This window comes from Seriola dumerili, unplaced genomic scaffold (assembly GCF_002260705.1).
Source record: "Seriola dumerili isolate Sdu_G_001 unplaced genomic scaffold, Sdu_1.0 BDQW01000149.1, whole genome shotgun sequence".
Taxonomy (NCBI): domain Eukaryota; kingdom Metazoa; phylum Chordata; class Actinopteri; order Carangiformes; family Carangidae; genus Seriola; species Seriola dumerili.
The window spans coordinates 4,560,813-4,578,340 of record NW_019174404.1 but is presented as its reverse complement, the minus strand read 5'-3'; the positions used below and the strand labels follow the sequence as shown (position 1 = coordinate 4,578,340).

The 17,528-nt window shown below is 39.1% G+C and overlaps 1 protein-coding gene and 2 non-coding genes across 4 annotated transcripts; all 3 read left to right on the top strand.

Annotated features, from left to right (window-relative positions):
* The first annotated feature begins 1,009 nt into the window (after window positions 1-1,009).
* LOC111225365 (microtubule-associated protein RP/EB family member 3-like) lies at window positions 1,010-8,040 on the top strand. 2 transcript variants are annotated; one of them, XM_022750182.1, is made up of 7 exons: window positions 1,010-1,138; window positions 3,117-3,244; window positions 3,338-3,483; window positions 3,620-3,812; window positions 4,776-4,918; window positions 5,654-5,806; window positions 6,609-8,040. In XM_022750182.1, exons 2-7 carry the CDS (start codon window positions 3,124-3,126, stop codon window positions 6,675-6,677), a joined length of 825 nt encoding a protein of 274 aa, XP_022605903.1. In that variant the 5' UTR covers window positions 1,010-1,138; window positions 3,117-3,123; the 3' UTR covers window positions 6,678-8,040. The 2 variants fall into 2 exon arrangements, with proteins under 2 accessions (XP_022605903.1, XP_022605904.1); XM_022750183.1 differs by having other exon boundaries at window positions 1,011-1,138; window positions 3,620-3,776.
* A 595-nt stretch (window positions 8,041-8,635) lies between these two features.
* Window positions 8,636-8,708, top strand: trnaa-agc. The gene has a single exon. It is a non-coding gene; the product is annotated as a tRNA-Ala (tRNA).
* A 759-nt stretch (window positions 8,709-9,467) lies between these two features.
* On the top strand, window positions 9,468-9,540 carry trnaa-agc. The gene has a single exon. It is a non-coding gene; the product is annotated as a tRNA-Ala (tRNA).
* Window positions 9,541-17,528: the final 7,988 nt, after the last annotated feature.

Below are 17,528 nucleotides of genomic sequence, written 5' to 3'. Positions count from 1 at the left end.
AACCACAATGAATCTACTTCATCTGAGTCTGGTGTCTAATTACTACATTTACTCAAGTACAATTTTGGGGTACTTTTGCATTATTTGAGTACTTACAATTTATGCTACTTTATACATCTACATTCAGAGGAAGATATGGGACTTCTTACTCCCCCTGCAACCATTTGCAATGGTTACTGGTTATTTTTAAACCAGTGGTTTCCAGCCTTTTGGGCTTGTGACCCTTTACAAAAAAATTCTCAGATGGTTTCACTTAAATAACTATTTAAGTGCCAAAAAGGTAAAACTCCAATATTTCACAAATGCAACAAAAACAAAAACAAAAACAAATTTGTAGTAGATGATCTTCTAATCATCTCAGAAGATCACCTAAGATTTATCTTGTGACCTGTTGGAGGGGGCCTGATCCCATGGAGAGGAACCACTGGACTACAGACTGTATGTAGTTAAAACTGGTTCCACCTACAACAATAAAATGCTACTAACAATCGATATATCAGAAATAACAACATAATAATGCATTCAAATAATTTTGAATGCAGGACTTTTACTTACTATGAAGGATTATACAGTGTTGCTAGAACTGAATCGATTAGTTGATAAGCAGTTTTATATCACTTTACACAAATATATTTGTGTTTTAGACTCTAGATCGGACAAAACAAGACATTTGAAAATATTATTCCTCACATCAACAGTTAATCAGTTAATCAAGTAAACTGATTAATCGATAATGAAACAAAAAGTTAGATTCAGCCCTAATCGTTGTATCTGTAGGCTACTTGTGCTTAAGCAAAGGATCTGAGTACTACATTTCTTATCCTGTAGCACATGAAACATTGATATAAGGCATTTTTTGTGTGGCCTGACCTCACTAAAACCTTAGTCACTAGCAGGCCTAAAATCCAACCAGACACATCATGTGTCTCTTAGCTGGAACAGGCCAAAGTCCTATTTATAATGAACCTTTAGCAGCATGGAGTCGGGCGCATGCGCGGTGGGAGTTGGATTGTTGCAGCCCCAGACAGGGCGGCCCGTTACCAAGCACTGCACCGCGCAGGGTCTGACAACGACGACAGCAACGGGCATTGACAGGAATACTGCCAGCGTGATAACAACACAGACACTCCTGAATACAGTGAGTATAAACGCATGAAGAATCCGCTGACCCACTCTGTCCCGGTCGTTTCTCGCTTTGTGCGTGTTTGCGGGGGAGCTGTGTTTTATTCCCAGGCACTGAGGATATTTCCCGTGCACTGACAGTCCTGAGGTATTCGGGGAGGCCTGTAGAGGGGGCCGCTAGAAGACCAGCGTTGCGGGTTTTTTAACCAGAAGGCACCAGGCAAACGGACACATTTATTGTTCTCAGCTCGGGCTTGAAATGTCAGACCCCCGCCCATTTCTTCTTGCTGGAGTTCAGGGTTTTTGCACTCAGGGTTTTGCTGCAGTCATTACCAGAGCTTTCGCAAAGGCCCGGCAGGTTTTTGGAGAATAGATTGACTTCCCTTTCGTGCGCCGCCCTCGATGCAATAATCCATATTTATTAAGAATTACTTCCATGCAAAGGTCTGCGCCTGTTAACGTAGTAGAACCTGGTAGTTTTGTCTCATAAACGGGTTTATTGTTGGTTACGCGGTCGTAGGTTATGATCATGTAATTGTAGGCTAGCCAAGCCCCATGGGAGAATGCTGGTGTAATGTGCGCTGCTGAAGGTGCATTCACAGTGTCAGTGTTATCACCAGAAATCACTGTAGTGCACATTGCAGTTAAGCGTGATTCAGTTGTTATTTGTGTGAATCCGAGAGACATGCTGTCATCTCTCCCTGGCAGTCAGCTGCAGACACAGCGGCGTGTGACCTTAAAGACATCATTTAAAGTCTCTATCTCGCCTGCGTTAATGTGCATCTTCCTTTACTGCAGGGAATATCGAGGTGTCATAGTCCCATTCTGACACGACACTGCTGAAAAAAGTGAGCATAGAGAAGGCTGGAGCTGTCAGATGTGTAAAGCTGCTCACAAACATCGGGATATTTCTGTTTAATCTAGGGAGGATTATGCTCACAACACATCTGTAGATTAAAGCTAAAGATGCCTCTCAACCAGGCACTGTGTTTACACTCAGAAATCAAGTGTATTTCCCACAGGCCAATATTGCTGGTCTCAGTGGGCTTTACAGGCCAACAACTGCAACAGTTTCTGACCCAGTCCAGGATCGCTAATCTGAGAGGACAAGGAAAAAGCCCCCCTCAAAACTTTAGGACATATGGGAGAAAGTGTAACCTCCAGAAAGTAACTGTAAAGAGAGACCCCCCCCACCCCACCCCCCCACAGATTGCTGTGGTTGCAGTTAGAAAAATGTCAACTACAACATATTGACAGATATTTGTAACACTATACAGATTATAGGGTTTAATACTAATGCTGCACATTCTGTATGAGAACTCCGGGATGATAAAACCAAGCAATGGATTCAGTGATATTAGTCTAAATAATGAAGTCTAGAGCTGAAACTATTGGATCAACTGTAATGGCAGAAAATGAAGCAGTTATTTTGGCAATCAATTAACTGTATATCATTCACAAGTAAAAACATCAAAAACATTTCCTACTTGCAGCTTCTCAAACGGGAGGATTTTGTTGTTTTTTTTGTCTTATGTGACACTAGTTAAGTTTTGGGTTTTGGATTGTTGATCACAAGTTATTTGAAGACATCAACTTAGTCTTTATGGAATTATAACAAACATTTTTCACAATTTTCTACCCCAAAGGATTAATAAGAAGATAGTCATTAGTTGCAGGCCTAAATAATTCTAGTGTCAGTTCTGCTTTCTTCTAAGTCCAAGATGTTTGCTAGGTTGCTTATAGGTTATGGGAAAGTTAACTTGACCATATGAAGTTCCATGAACAGCAATCAGTTTACTTTCATTTACATACAGTTGGTAATCAATGACAGATGAACCAATCAGTTTAATATATTTTATGATGACTTTGTTGGCACATGTAGATTTCTTTTTGCTCTTTAGCTCTTAACCTAACCAATTTTCTCTAACTAACTAACAGACAAACAGAAATCCAACTGAATACCCGTTTCTTTCTTTCTGTGTTGATTGTTTCAGGTAGGGGATGGCAGTGAATGTGTACGCAACATCTGTGTCCATTGACAACCTCAGCCGACATGACATGCTGGCATGGGTCAACGATTCTTTGCATCTCACCTACACGAAGATCGAACAGCTATGTTCAGGTAAGGCTGAGAGTTTGCAGTCCCAAAGGTTTTAATTGAATACTATTCAAAACAGGACAACAAAACAAATGACTGTGTCTTTGTGTTCTCCAGGAGCTGCATACTGCCAGTTCATGGACATGTTGTTTCCAGGTTGCATCCTTCTGAAGAAGGTCAAATTTCAAGCCAAGCTGGAGCATGAATTTATACACAACTTCAAAGTTCTTCAGGCAGCTTTTAAAAGGATGAGTGTTGACAAAGTCAGAATCACTTTATTATCTTATTATTATATATTTTACTCAATAAGATCATTTATGCCATCATCTCCTACTCCTACCTAAGATGCATGTTGTATCACATGGAACTATTCAAGCATTTCCTGTTTCTATTCTCCAGATAATTCCTGTAGAGAAGCTTGTAAAAGGGAAGTTCCAGGACAACTTTGAATTCGTGCAGTGGTTCAAGAAGTTCTTTGATGCCAACTATGACGGGAAGGAGTATGACCCTTTACTAGCCAGACAGGGGCAGGACGTGGCCCCTGCCCCCAACCCAGGTGATCACTTTATCCACAAACCAAAGAGAAACCAAGGTAAACCAAACAGTTTTGCCTTTGCTGCACGGTCTTGCTGAGCTTTGGATGGCTCAAAGGCGCTCCCTGCAAGCAAGTGGTGTGAGCAGCACGATTCACAGAATGACTGCTGTCTTCTTTAGATCCATCTCACTGCCCAGCATTCACCAGCAACATGACACTGTAGGTATGAATGGGTCACTGGTGGGAATGTAGTAATTGCCACAGTGCATAGTGGGATGCAGCAGTGGTGGGGTTGCAAATTCACATCACGCAACTTCAGTTTTCACTTGCTTTCCCAATTCTAATTGATCATGAACAGTAATGCCAGAAAACCTACAGAAATGTCAAATGCAACTATTTTCTCCAGTGTGCCGCATTACGCAGGTGACGCAACACTGTTGCAGCTTCACCTCTCTCAAAGCTAGACTGAAACAAGAAAGGGTTTCATTTTACTAACAAGAGTAATGTCAGCCTGACCAGCCTTGCTCTGTCTCTGTGAAAGCTTTTTGCTTGAAACTCATGGCAAACAGTCTAATTTGATTTGTAGTGTGTGATAAGCCTGCTTTGTGACTTTGTCACTGGCAAGCAGTGTGGTTGTAAATGGGCAGAATGACTGCATTTATTTCAAAACTGTAATAATGCGTGTTGGCATGGTTTGTCTTTGAGTTTATTTGAAACACCTCTGCTGAAGCACATATAGAGGTTTGGCAGGTTCTTTCCGTTATTTTGCTAGTTTTACTTTATATGTTGGCTTTATATGTTTGGCAAACCAATTTTTTACCTTTTATATCAGTTCTGTTGTAAAACTATTCACAAAAATAACCAATTACCAAAGACACAATATTATGCTACCAGCTGATAACATCAGCTCTCTATAATGTGCTACATCCATCGCCACAGTTGCTACAAAGCCAAAATAAATGCAGATATTCTGTGTTCATTCAAATGCTCAACATCTCTCACTATCTCTAACCAATCCAGGACCACAGAGGACATCTCCAACAGTTCCCAAAAACATGCCAACACCACAGCGGGTCCAACACAACACTCCAGCCCTGAGGAAGAACCCACCTTTGTCTAGAAATGGGGGCAGTGATGCTGAGATCATGGAACTAAATCAACAGGTAGAGTTGCATGGACAGGGAGGAGAGCCACGATCTGAGACCATATCATCTTCCTCTTACCCTTTTTTTGTCTCATGTCTATGGATTCTCTATGCATTCACACCTAATGGAAGTAATAGGCCTTTTTCTTAGCAGACAATATGACATGTTACAGAAGGAAAAGCACATGATTAAATAATAAAATTTACAATGGCTGAATTCCATTTAGCTACTTTGGTTTAGGGCTCAAGCTGTGAAAAAGGCAGATTATCCTATTGCTTTTAATGTAAACAATATTGGAGTTCAAACTTATTTTCCTGTTACAATTAATGTTTTATAATAAGTTTGCAGAATATTGCTGTTGAAAGAGGTTGACGGCCTTATTTTCATTGCTTTAGTTTTTTTCTTTCAGTACAATCTGCACTACATTTTCCTTTCTACTTTTTATGAGGCAAATGCGAAGGTAATTTATTGGTATTCACACCACTGTAAGTAGATTTAAAGTGAAAATATAAAAAAGGAGGTGATAGCTTTGCCTGATACCTTTTATTCACTGCCATTTACATGTTTCATGACAATGAAAAAGGGAGAAAAGGTGAAAACCCTCTTTTCTGTGATAAAATAATCAAAGATCCTTGATCCCATTTATTGGCTGTGTCTGCCATCACTAGCAAAAACACTTTTTACTGTCTACATGGTTAAAAATACTTTTTGGAGACTTCCAGCGTCAACATGATTTTCTCTTTCTGTCCTAAGTTGATGGAGTTGAAATTGACTGTAGACGGACTAGAGAAGGAGAGAGACTTCTACTTCAGCAAACTACGGGATATCGAGCTGATCTGCCAGGAGCACGAGAGTGAAAACAACCCCATCCTCAGCAAGATAATCGACATTCTCTACGCAACAGAGGTACAGTATGTATGCACTACCAACAACAAATCTGCAATGCACCATTGCAGTCTGTATCTTCTTTTCTCACAGTGAATTACTACAGAGAGCTGAAGTGAAACCACAGCTTCTGGGTTCTGTTCCGGTAGCAATTAAACTTAATTTTGAAAAAATTACGTTGACATTTTTAACAACATAAATTACTAAAACTCCAGCTATAGAATATAACCAATCTCAACAGTGCATTGTGTGGCTATATTTGGGTTATTTTTTAAGATGTTGTTTCTACAGTGTAGTACTTCTGTTTTCAGCAACCTTTAAAAAACACAATTTCCCATAAGTAAGCTCAACAAATAAAACGAGTCAATTCACCATCATTGAAAGTTTGTAGACAGCTAAAAAGTTGGAACATTAATGATTAATGATGAATGTTGGTGGATATAGATATGATACGAAACCAAGTTAAGGTGTGGAGAACCCACATGCATGCTAATAAGTGAACTGCTGTTTAATTTTGTTAAAATCACAAGGATCTCAACTTCCAGTGGAGAACTCTGACATGGACCTGTCTCTGCATATAGAAAGTAAACCCCAGGAACACACATTATGTTTTCAGAAAGACAGATGAAGGAAAGAGTTAGTGAGAGAATGTAATGAGTTGTAAAAGTTGGTGGAGCAGAGGCTTGCCAGGAAGTGCCATCGTGACTTCACCTCTCTATGTAGAAGATACTGTTAATCTGTTTGGATGTCAACTGTGTTAAAGTTAAAAGAAATTATAATAAAGCAGAAAACCTGAATATCTTCTTTCTTTTCTATATCTCAGGAAGGCTTTGCGCCTCCAGAAGATGAAGACCTCGATGAACAAGCTCACCTGGACCAGGATGAATACTGAACCCCTCATCTCCACCTCCCCTAACATCTCCATCCTCCCTTTAATTTTCTTTTTGCCCTTATTTGTTTTCTACTCTCTCTGCACGCGCTCTATAAATACATTATCCCTACTCTCTGTCTGTCTTTTCCTTTCTTTCTCATATGAATCTGTTCGTAACCTCCCCCCATCCACCCTCTGGCCATCTGCATACTATACACAACTACTCTGCATCATCATTGCTGCTCCTCTCTGCCTCCACTTACACAGTAACAATAACAGTAATGTACAACATATCCCAGTTATTTCAGCATGAGAAACACAGAAAATTGAGCCGAGCCTGGCATGGAGGTTGTTATGGCAAACAGTGAATTTAACTCTGTAAATATTACTGACATTTTGATTTCTGAGAGAACAATGTCTTTGCTCATTATGGAGTTATTTATTTGCCTTTGGTGCGCTGTTAATACTACTTTTAGAGCACAGAACAACGCTGCTCCAATGTGCCATCCGGACACTCCCAGAGCTACTAAAACTGTAACAAAAGTGACTTTTTAATAAGAATTTCTTATTTATTTAACTTATATTTCATTTAGATTAACTTTCTGTAGCAAAATTGGTGCAAAACCTACTGTACATGAACTGAAAGCTGAAGGCCCTGTGTGTTATTTGAGAATAAGGTTTGCGCTCGAGTCTGCATAAAGCTTTTGGTTTCTTTTATGGTGGGGTCATGGCATGTAGAAAAACGCTGAAGGAAATTCTTTGGTGTAATGACTCAAGGCATATGATCAGTGCTCTGCGATTATTCATTATTGATCAGCAACATATCTGAGCATGAGAATGTTACACATTGACTGTGAATGAGTGATATTTTGTAAATGTATTTTGTGTGAAGATTTTGTCTGATGTCGCACGATCCTGGTTAATTGCCGTTGTATCTTTTAGGCGGACATGCAGTAGCCTTTAAGTTTAAAGTTTAGAGGTGGAGAGCCACCTGCAGACTGACGACATGGTTATAGATTGTAGCAGTTCTAACGTTTTATTGTAAAATACAAGGGAGCCTGACACTGAATTAATACAGACACATTTTCACATGACAGCTTGTCATGTTTTTACTGCTAATCATACTGTGTTTATACTTTTGATTTGCTGTAAAGGGTCGCCCAGGGTGTATGACTTGTAGTTTGGAAGAAAGTCAGTATTAGAACTGTGACCAGTTGACTGGTCATAATTAGCATCCAGTTTAACCAAGGAAGTCTCCTAGTCCTTCCCCAGCTATTTTTACTTTGCAAACTGGCTGTCGTCTGCTCTGGAACCTGCATTCATTGACCATGTAAACATCTACAGAACACTCATCTTTTGAGTTTTGAATAAATAAACAGTTGTGAAATAACTTGTTTCATGCTGATTGTGGTTTATTTTAGGCCCTGCAAAGACAGATTTCTTGTGTAATAATGTGCTTGAATGCATAGATATACATTGAAGGCTATATCTCAGCTTTGATCCTACAAATTATAGACTTAATTTATCTTTTATCTGAGAATATACACTTTAGCATGTTACTCTATGACTATGACACATTCTTTTTCTTTTCTTTTTCTTTTCTTTTCTACAACAAAAAGTACGGATGATTATGACACCTCTTTTGGTAGGCAGGTCATACTTTTGATGGACATGTTAAAACCTTTGAGTCAGGAGTTGGCGTCCCATCTTTCCATGTAATTCCAAATATGGAAATATTGAAGCTAGTAATTAGACGATAACGGATTTAACGGAATAACTACGTTGTTTTGTGTAAAAACTAACCAAATATCTAACGTTATAAAATTGAAATGTTAATTCTAGTGGCAGCAACAGTCAGTCAAAGCCACTCAAAAGTTGTGTACGAAGTTAATTGGTAGGCTTAAAAATTAACCGAATTGTTGAACCGTTAATTCTGTTGCCTCTTTAAAAAGGTTATGATGTTCCCTGACGAGCAGTACGGGGGATTAGCTCAAATGGTAGAGCGCTCGCTTAGCATGCGAGAGGTAGCGGGATCGATGCCCGCATCCTCCAGCGTTTTGCTTATGACTAGGCCTTGGTTTCATTATTAAGTAAGGTACTTTCCGCTCACCTTGCCACCAATCACCGTTTTTAGCCGTGGTAACCATCACGTTAAGGAATCGGTTACTGTGATGAAACTGTCCTTCCGCGCTGACGAACTACTTTTTAGCCCTTACAAACGTTAAAGTACTCTTTATGACAGCTCGCTAAAAGTTTGTCACAATTACTTATAGGAAATATATAGTTTATATAGGTGATCCTACGGCCTGAATGGTATTTCTACTGCGCACCACTGTGGTTATACAAAAATATAGACAGTTCAGTATTCCAATGTCTTACTGTGATGTGCAGGTTGCCTGGTCTAACCACTGATGTATTATAAGACTAAGTTCTAATAATACATCCATGGGTCTAACGTATTTCTCAGCTCAGCTCTTTTGCCCTGAGGATTTGCAACCTGTCAACGGCCCCATCGGAGCTTCACCGAGACCGCCCAATAAATTTATAGGTATACGAACGTAGGCAATTCAGAGGAGATTAATTCTCCATTTCATGGGAGAACAGCAGGATGTTAAATGCACTGAGAACCAGCAGATGGCAGCAGAGCATCATATCTGTATAAGAGAGCGAGTGAGCGTCACTGTTCCACAGAGTATTATGGAGTACAATTCACACGTGATTAAACGTTTTGAAAATGAATTTAGCTTGTAATACAGCGTAAAAGTTGGCCTGTCGATGGTGATTTTCAAATGTCGATTTACCATCATAGAAGGGGGATTAGCTCAAATGGTAGAGCGCTCGCTTAGCATGCGAGAGGTAGCGGGATCGATGCCCGCATCCTCCAATACAATTTTATATCATTTTAACTTACCTGTATCCTTCTGAATGCTCCACTTTCACCAGTCCAAACTGCTACTGCTACTTCTGTCGTTGCGTTGGCAACCGCGGAAGAAGACAAGTAAGCTCAAATATTTCCACCACGTTGTTGTCATGGATATCATGGAACCGTTGTAACTTTCGTTGGGTGTACATGTTGAATCAAGCTAGCGGCGGTTCTCGTGCTGGCTTGGTAACGTGTCTAACTAAATCAAACTAAAAAAGTCATACCAGCTGCACGTGCTGTTGTAATATTATTATCTAGCGGGTCATACATTTGGCTCTACTTGACAAGTTTAGAGCAGCTTTTAGGAGAGGATTGGTTCGTTTTCGCCACTATTAAGCTAGTAAGCGTCCATTTTCTTCTGACGAATCATTAGGGGGCATTCGATGCTACGTCATCCACTTTCAAAGAGGGGAGCCAATCACATTGCAAGTAAAACGAGTGTTTAAACCTCAACTACATAAAAGCTGTTAGTGGAGTATGTGAACAGATAACCACAGGTGATATTAAGAATTAGAAATGTTTGTTGTTGTCACTTTATTCACAAATTCAAAAGTCAGACTGATGCTGCACGCTTTATACAAACTTTTGATTTCACAATAAATCAGAAAAAAAAAAATAATGATTCAAGCTAGACAAAACTAAACCATTGTGGAAATAAAAACATATTTGCACAATAATAGATTTTAGCTATTGCATATCAATATAAGACTAAGCTTGCCTTATTACATACTGTAGCCACACTTATGCATATAATCTGCAACTTGATAGTGTCTTTTGTCAAATGGCAAAGTACTTTTTCAATAACACAAAGGAAACTTATGAGTGAACTGACTTGTTTACAGTGTAAAATAGTACATTTGATCAGAACCTTCAAACTCCCAACATTTTCTTCACCATGTACCCAGGCATGTTGTACAGGAAAAGAGCCAAGATGGCCAGCAGCAGGAGAGCAGTGAGAATCTTGATGGTCAGCCACCTGTACTGGTCACACACCAGGTGTTTCACAGCTTTGAGAGGGATGAGGAACCAGAGGAGGGCAATATCTGGGCGGCTGGTGGAGTGGAGATGTAAATAGTGTGTTATGTAATTTTGACCACAGGCTTAGCAAAGGTTCTGCCCATGAAGTCAGCTTTGCCCTGGAAGCATACAATGGTTAAATCCTTAAAAGTCCACAACATAAAACAGCTGGTTTGAATATTTGAAAGTCTTTTTAGTCTAATGAACCCAGTCCATTAGTATTTAAATTACAATGGCTTTATCAAAAAAAGCAAGTAAACGAGGTTGTTTATGGTGTAAATAATTAATTATGTGATTCGTCCAATCAGCTGGAAGAAACATGGCACGAGATGCACATGTTTCTAGATGCAAAGACTATTATAAAAAAAAAAACACTGAAGATAAAAGAGCCCAAAAGAAAAAAATAAACAAAAGCATGAGCCCTAAAATAACCAGTGAACTGCAAAACAGACACATTTATGTAAGCACATTTATATACATATATATACATATAAATATGCCATTAAATCTCTCTTGCAGTTAGTGGTTATAAAGAGTCCAAATTCTCTGTTGGTCACAGACAAAAAGCACAAAAGTTTCACTTAAAGGAGACTATTGTTCCCCAGCTTTAGATTCAACCTGCTGTAGTCATAGACTGTATATAAAAATGGACTTAGTCTCCGGGGCTGAAAAGTGAAGCCAACGCGGAAGTGCCTTAATGTACAATACCACCGAGGTTCCGCTGGGGGCTGGCTCCAAAAAACTCTGGTTCCAATACACATTCATTATAAAAACACCAACTTCTCTCATGAAATACTCAGTCGATGAATTTTTTCCGGAAGTCATTACTGTGTGATGGGCTAAATTCACACTTCTTGTTCAGTGTTCTGGTGGTCCATCTGAAAATAATCACCAAATTAATTAAATATTAGGCATTAAAAACAGGTATTTTTGGGGGCGTGGCTGTTTGATTGATATACCTGGTCTGCAATGATTGATCGGATGACGCGGCAGGCCGGGAGGTCGATCACCGGAGGATCAGTCACCGGAGGAGAGCTTGGGTCGTGAGCGTTTCGTATTGAATCAGTTGTGATGAATATTATTTTTCTCAGTATTTGTCCGTGGAAGAATAATTTAGCACTGACAGTTTTGCTGTTAGTTATTTAGTTTGAATGAGTTTTCGGTTCACAGTAATTATGGCTCATTCTTCGTCACTAACAAACTGGAGAGATGATGACGATATACAGTTTTTTTCGGTAAGTAAATGTTTATTTTCTGAACGTCCTACAGTTTTAATGTGTATGATGCTAGTAAAAAAGCTAGTCCGTTTTTAATCAGTCCTACGTGCTTTTAACCGTGAGAACGGAGTACAGTAACACTTTGCTAACCTAGCTAGCTCCGCTAGCAGATAAGCTTATGTTTGTTATGCTAACCGTATCTGGTCCCAAACATGTAAACATTTGGCAGGACAAGGATAAATATAGTTTAACTTAATCTATTTCTCATGTTTTTGGAAAAGTCAGTCGCTGATAGAATTTTCCTATATGCAGCAAAACATTCAGGTTTATCTCATTACTACTTATTTTCTGTCTCCTCTTTATCGCTGGTATCGTATTGAGTACAATACACAATGTAATACTGAACATTATCTTGTGGGGTTTGTCATTTAATACTGTAAATTCATACACAGGAGTCCTCAACTGAAGCAGGTGTTCATGCACCTGTACTACAGCTGTATATGTGTGTGATTAACTGTGATCCACCATGTCTGAACTAAAGTGTTTGTCTTTTTACTGTCATTCAAAGAATCCACACTGAAAACTGAATGACTGGTGCCACAGAAGGAGGACCTCATGTATATGGACGAAGGAGACTGCACAGACATCCTTAGTTTCTCAAATGGGCTGTGGTGATGATGATGGTTGATGATGATGATGATGATGATTAGCCAGAAAAACCACTTCCCAGTTCAGCTTCTTCTGATGAGAGGACAGACCAGCTGTTTAGACATTTAATGTCACTTCCTCTTTGTGATGTCAGTTAAAAGCAACAGTATATTGTTTATAGACAAAATATGTTAGTGTGACGGGGCGGTAAATCATTTTTACAAAAAAGTATTTTTTGATTAAAAATAAATATCTCATGTAAATAGGGACACACATATAATCCTGACAATAATAAAGATGTGATAAGAAACATTACATTTATTGGTGATATTTTAGATACAAATGTCAAGTTGTTTCATATGGACATGTGAAAATTGCCATGTTCTAAGGAAAAATGGCTAAAAAATTGTATGTTAGTCTTTGTAAGTAGTATTTTCTCATTTAACATCATGGCAAGAGTACTTGACTTAATGGAATTTGGAAACACACTTTTGCACATTTTTGTGCCATATGCATCTCATCTAATGTTGCAGACCCAAATGGCACCTGCTTCACAGAATGACTCAGCTATCATCTATATGGGGATATAGTGGTATAGCTTTATTGCAGATCAACTTCTGTAAGTGCATATACGTGTGTATACATGTCTTGCTATGGTTGGGACAAATTTGTGTTTGAAACCATCAGTGTGAGGTTATTGTGGCCAGTCATGACAGCTTCAAAAGGCTTTTTGAGGGACACCCGCAGTGACCGAGGTCAGTGTCAGGATAAGTCTCTAGACATGAATGAAACTGAAAGTAACGTCTTTTGTACAGATTGAAACGTGAGGAATGAAGTACACACACCGAGCAGCAGGCACTTTCAAAAGTTCTCCAGGGATGTTCAAGTACTTTTAACGTTATCCTCTACCGGCGCAATCTTCCGTAATTATGTCATCAGTTCTGCTCTTTCTTAACCTTCTGCATGATATAAAAATATGTTCACCTGGATTTTAAAGTGTGTTTTGTCTATGCTAATCAGCCTGCACGAACTTCTTAACGGGATTGGTTGGAGGAGAGAGGAGGAGCCTCCAACTCCACAGCCGGCTTCTCCTATTGGTTCGGGAATGATCCTGTGAGTCCTCACCGCAGCTGCAACCGTTTAAGCATCAGAGGAAGAGAGTTTAAGAGCCCGGCCACACATCATTAGTGGCGGCTGACATGATAGGCAGCTCGCCTCTACCGCCTTTGTGAACATTTGTGTGTAACTTGTGATTTGGTTTTAGATGCTGGTAGTGATTGTTGGGGACTGGGCTAGGTTTAAAATTCTGATTGTTAACAGCTGGTTTTATGTTGCTTCTCCTTTCCCCCGGCTGGATCAAAACCTAAAGACTGGGAAGACGTTGTGCCATGCCTACTTTTATATGCGGACGCTGTGAACTGAAACCTGGCTCTGTGAGCAGTCAGTAAGTGAAATACTCCGTAAGTAAAATTTCCCAGGCTGTTTTATTTTCTTTTCTTGCAGAAATCAACTGCCTGATACTGGATGTAAGTCCCACAGTGTCGGAGGTTTTCCTTTCTCAGCAAAGTGGTTCTACAAAGGGTTTATATCTTGATGCTTCATGTGAACAGTGCCACATCTACTGGCCTGAATGCAAAATGGGCAAAATACAAATGTTTGTACATCACAAATTGAATGTAAGTATAAGGGAAAAGCATGATTGTATTTTATATTCCAAGCATAGATTTATATACTGTCAAAGCAAATCAAAATGTTTTGTATGCATCAAATGTGTCAATATCAGTCAAGTTAAGCTCAATGTCTTTGTTTTAACTTAAGTGTCAAAACTAAGTTAGTTTGCAATGTGGGCAAAGAACATGTAGCTTTACTTTTTAAATGGCCAGAACATTAGTTTAAAATTGAAAAATGAATTAACAATATCAACAGTGTGTGAAGCAGCCACAGTGACGATGTCATGATCAAGACCTCCATCTGTTCTTTTTCAGTTATCTACTGAAATGAGCACGGTAACCAGCCAGCACCGACTTTTTCTGTGTTGTAATACCACTCTGTGACACTAGAGGCTGTGTGAGTCAGTGGCGCGTCAAGTCTGCCCTCAGTCCCACGAAGAACAACTTCCGGCAGAGCGTCAAGTTAGAATCACAGAAACGCAGGAATGGCTGAACCTCCTAAAAGGTAATATTCATCTGTATCCCGCAGGAGCGCTCCCGACAAGAAACCACGTTCAACAGCAAAGAAAAGAAGCAACACGAGTAAATCTCGGTGTGACTTTCCACCGCTGGAGACGGCTCCCGAGAGTAAAGAGATGCGGTTTGATGCCAAGCTCGCAACTTTCCTGTTAGCCATGTGAGTAGCATCAAGGTTGGCTCTTTAGCTAAAAGTATAATCAGTGAAACGACTGACAAACCGTACCGACAAACATTTGAGGTGGTGATATTGACGTTGTCGACAGACGTTTTAGCGGTTGTAACTGATGACTATAAATTGAGATTGTATGGACCCAGTAGACCGACTGATTACACGTCGATCGGTTCAACATGTTGTAACCACTTTACATTACTGTTACTCCGGAGATTTCAGCATACCTGTCTTCATCAGGACCTGAGCCAGTACAGATGCAATACCACCTTCACCAACGGCAAAGAGTCCAGACACAGTGAGGAGGATCTAGGTGAGTAACATGCTATCATTCACTTTTAAAAGTAAGACTTGTTTATACCACTGATTAAATCAGACCCCCAGTGTATACACATCCATACCGTTGATTCTTAATAATGAATATACCACTGATTATATTGGTTATGTATTTTACTGTATATCCATATTTGTACTACTGAATATGTTGGTTATATAGTGCGTGTGTGTGTCTGTGTACATTGAATTCTTATCATACCTCTCGTTGTTTACCCTTCATTTGCATTTCATAATATTCATACTGTTACTTGTGTTCACATTGTATATATCTTATTGTGTGTGTGTATATATATTTTCTTGCATATTCATATCTCTGCTCACAATTTATTATACTCACACAACAGCTCTAACATGTTTGAATATAAAGAACTTGTATGATCTAAAGGAATTGTCCTATCACATGTTTGTCTGTATCAGGACCAGAAGTCCAGTCTAATCATCACCAATGATGGACCAGCACCAGCCTTTTCTTCTGCATCTGGCCTCAGCAATCAAGCACATTACATCAACACCTTGAGGTATTATCCCTGCACATGAAAGATATTGTCTATACTGTGATCTTCTGCACATCCCCTAATCAATACCTTTTGCACATCTTGCCCAGCAGGAGTTTTGTCTAAAACACCTTTGTACATAGTTGTGTGGTATTTGTTTTTATATATGGATATTTTGACTGTTGCAGTATTTTACTTTTTATTTCCTATGAATACGTTAATTGGATATTACACCAAGTCACATATCTTGTAAGTGAAAACCTACCTGGCAATAAACCTTCTTTTCTGAGTCTGCCTTTGTGATGTCATCATGATCCCTTCCTCATGCTGCTATAGCCTGCCAAGGCCCATACATTTGCCATGCTGTATCCCCTTGCTGTCATAAATCTGCAAGTGTATGAAGGTTACAAGTATTTTGATCCTGTTTTCACACCTCCAATTTAAATTCTACTTGTAACCTCAGTGTCACACACTTGCAGGAATTTTGAGCACCAAGTTTCAGTTTTGTGCTTTGCATGTAACACAGAAGCTGTTCCTTTTCCAGTGTGTGTGTGTGTGTGTGTGTCTTCTACAACTTCTTCACACGTATCATTTGTTCAGATTTGGTCTTGTTTTTATTACAGTATATGCTAGATAAGGTTTAAATGGTTGGTTGACACATCTTTTATGTTCTGAAGTCCTTAGAATGCTTCAAAAACATTTCATAGTGAAAAGAGGAGCTGCTTGACATGTCCTTATTTGTGTTTTCATAGGGATGGCAGAATCCACCTCGGGCCAGAGAAGGTAAGTCTGTTAAAAGCAGTTTGTATTTTGTGTAATTGCATTTCCACACAGATCATAGTTAAACGTTTAAGATGAGTTAAAATGATATTCTGTTTATTACATTTAAGTTGTGGCTGTATGGAATGCATCAGAAAACAATGTGATTAATATTTGGTTTGAATATTACAATTAAAATAGTTGTTTGGAAACTTGCTGTGTCTGATTTGTTAAGGAACTTATTGTGATATAGTGATGGAGTAATGAGGAAATACAACTGTTTATCACTTCACCAACCAAAGCTCTACAAACAGTAAACTACCATGTAAATGTAAGGTGAAACATAGCGTGCTTTATGCTGAGACGTGTATTAGTTAGCAGATGTTTTTAAACATTGTTGGCTGTAACTATACATGTACCTAGGCTCAAATTAGGGTCAAAATGATTTTGAGCTTGTAAAGTGATGTTCACAAATAATTCCAGTGTTTGTAGTTGTAAATCAAACTTTGTAAACCTGTAAAATAAATGTGCTTGAGAAATGCAAGTTTGCGTATGTGAAACAATTGCACTTGTGTCAAAGAGATTTGTATTTGTTGAAAGTCTGAATCAAAACTCCACAAACGATCAGTGTTGAGGTTGAACAAAGACACTGTAAAAGAAATGGATTTGTCAACATCTGTGTCGTGATACAGAGCAGAAAACTTTAAAACTCTGGTCAAGTTCCCACAGTGTGACACTGAAGTGACAAGGATCAAAGTTTGTGCTTGTCAGTGTCACCCACTGGGAACGTTTTAGTTTTCTGCGCTTTATCTCTGTACACAGATGTCAACAAGCATTTCTTCTTTCCCTGTGTCTTTGTTGAACCTCACCACTGATTTGTTGAGTTCATTCACACTCAACAACAAATCTCTTTACCACAAGCACAATTTGTTTTCACATGCACAAACTTGAATTTCTCATGCAGATTTAATTTCCAGGTTTACAAAGGTTGATTTGCAACTACAAATATTTGAATTATTTGTGAACATTACTTTATAAGCTTAAAATCATTTTGAGCCTAATTTGAACCGGGGGCTAAGTCGGGGGCTAAGTCGGGGGCTAAGTCGGGGGCTAAGTCGGG

Coding starts and splice junctions, on each gene's coding strand:
- LOC111225365 (XM_022750182.1), top strand. CDS start 3,124: ATGGCAGTGAATGTGTACGCAACATCTGTGTCCATTGACAACCTCAGC. Junction 3,245..3,337: donor GATCGAACAGCTATGTTCAG/GTAAGGCTGAGA, acceptor TGTGTTCTCCAG/GAGCTGCATACTGCCAGTTC. Junction 3,813..4,775: donor CAAACCAAAGAGAAACCAAG/GTAAACCAAACA, acceptor TAACCAATCCAG/GACCACAGAGGACATCTCCA.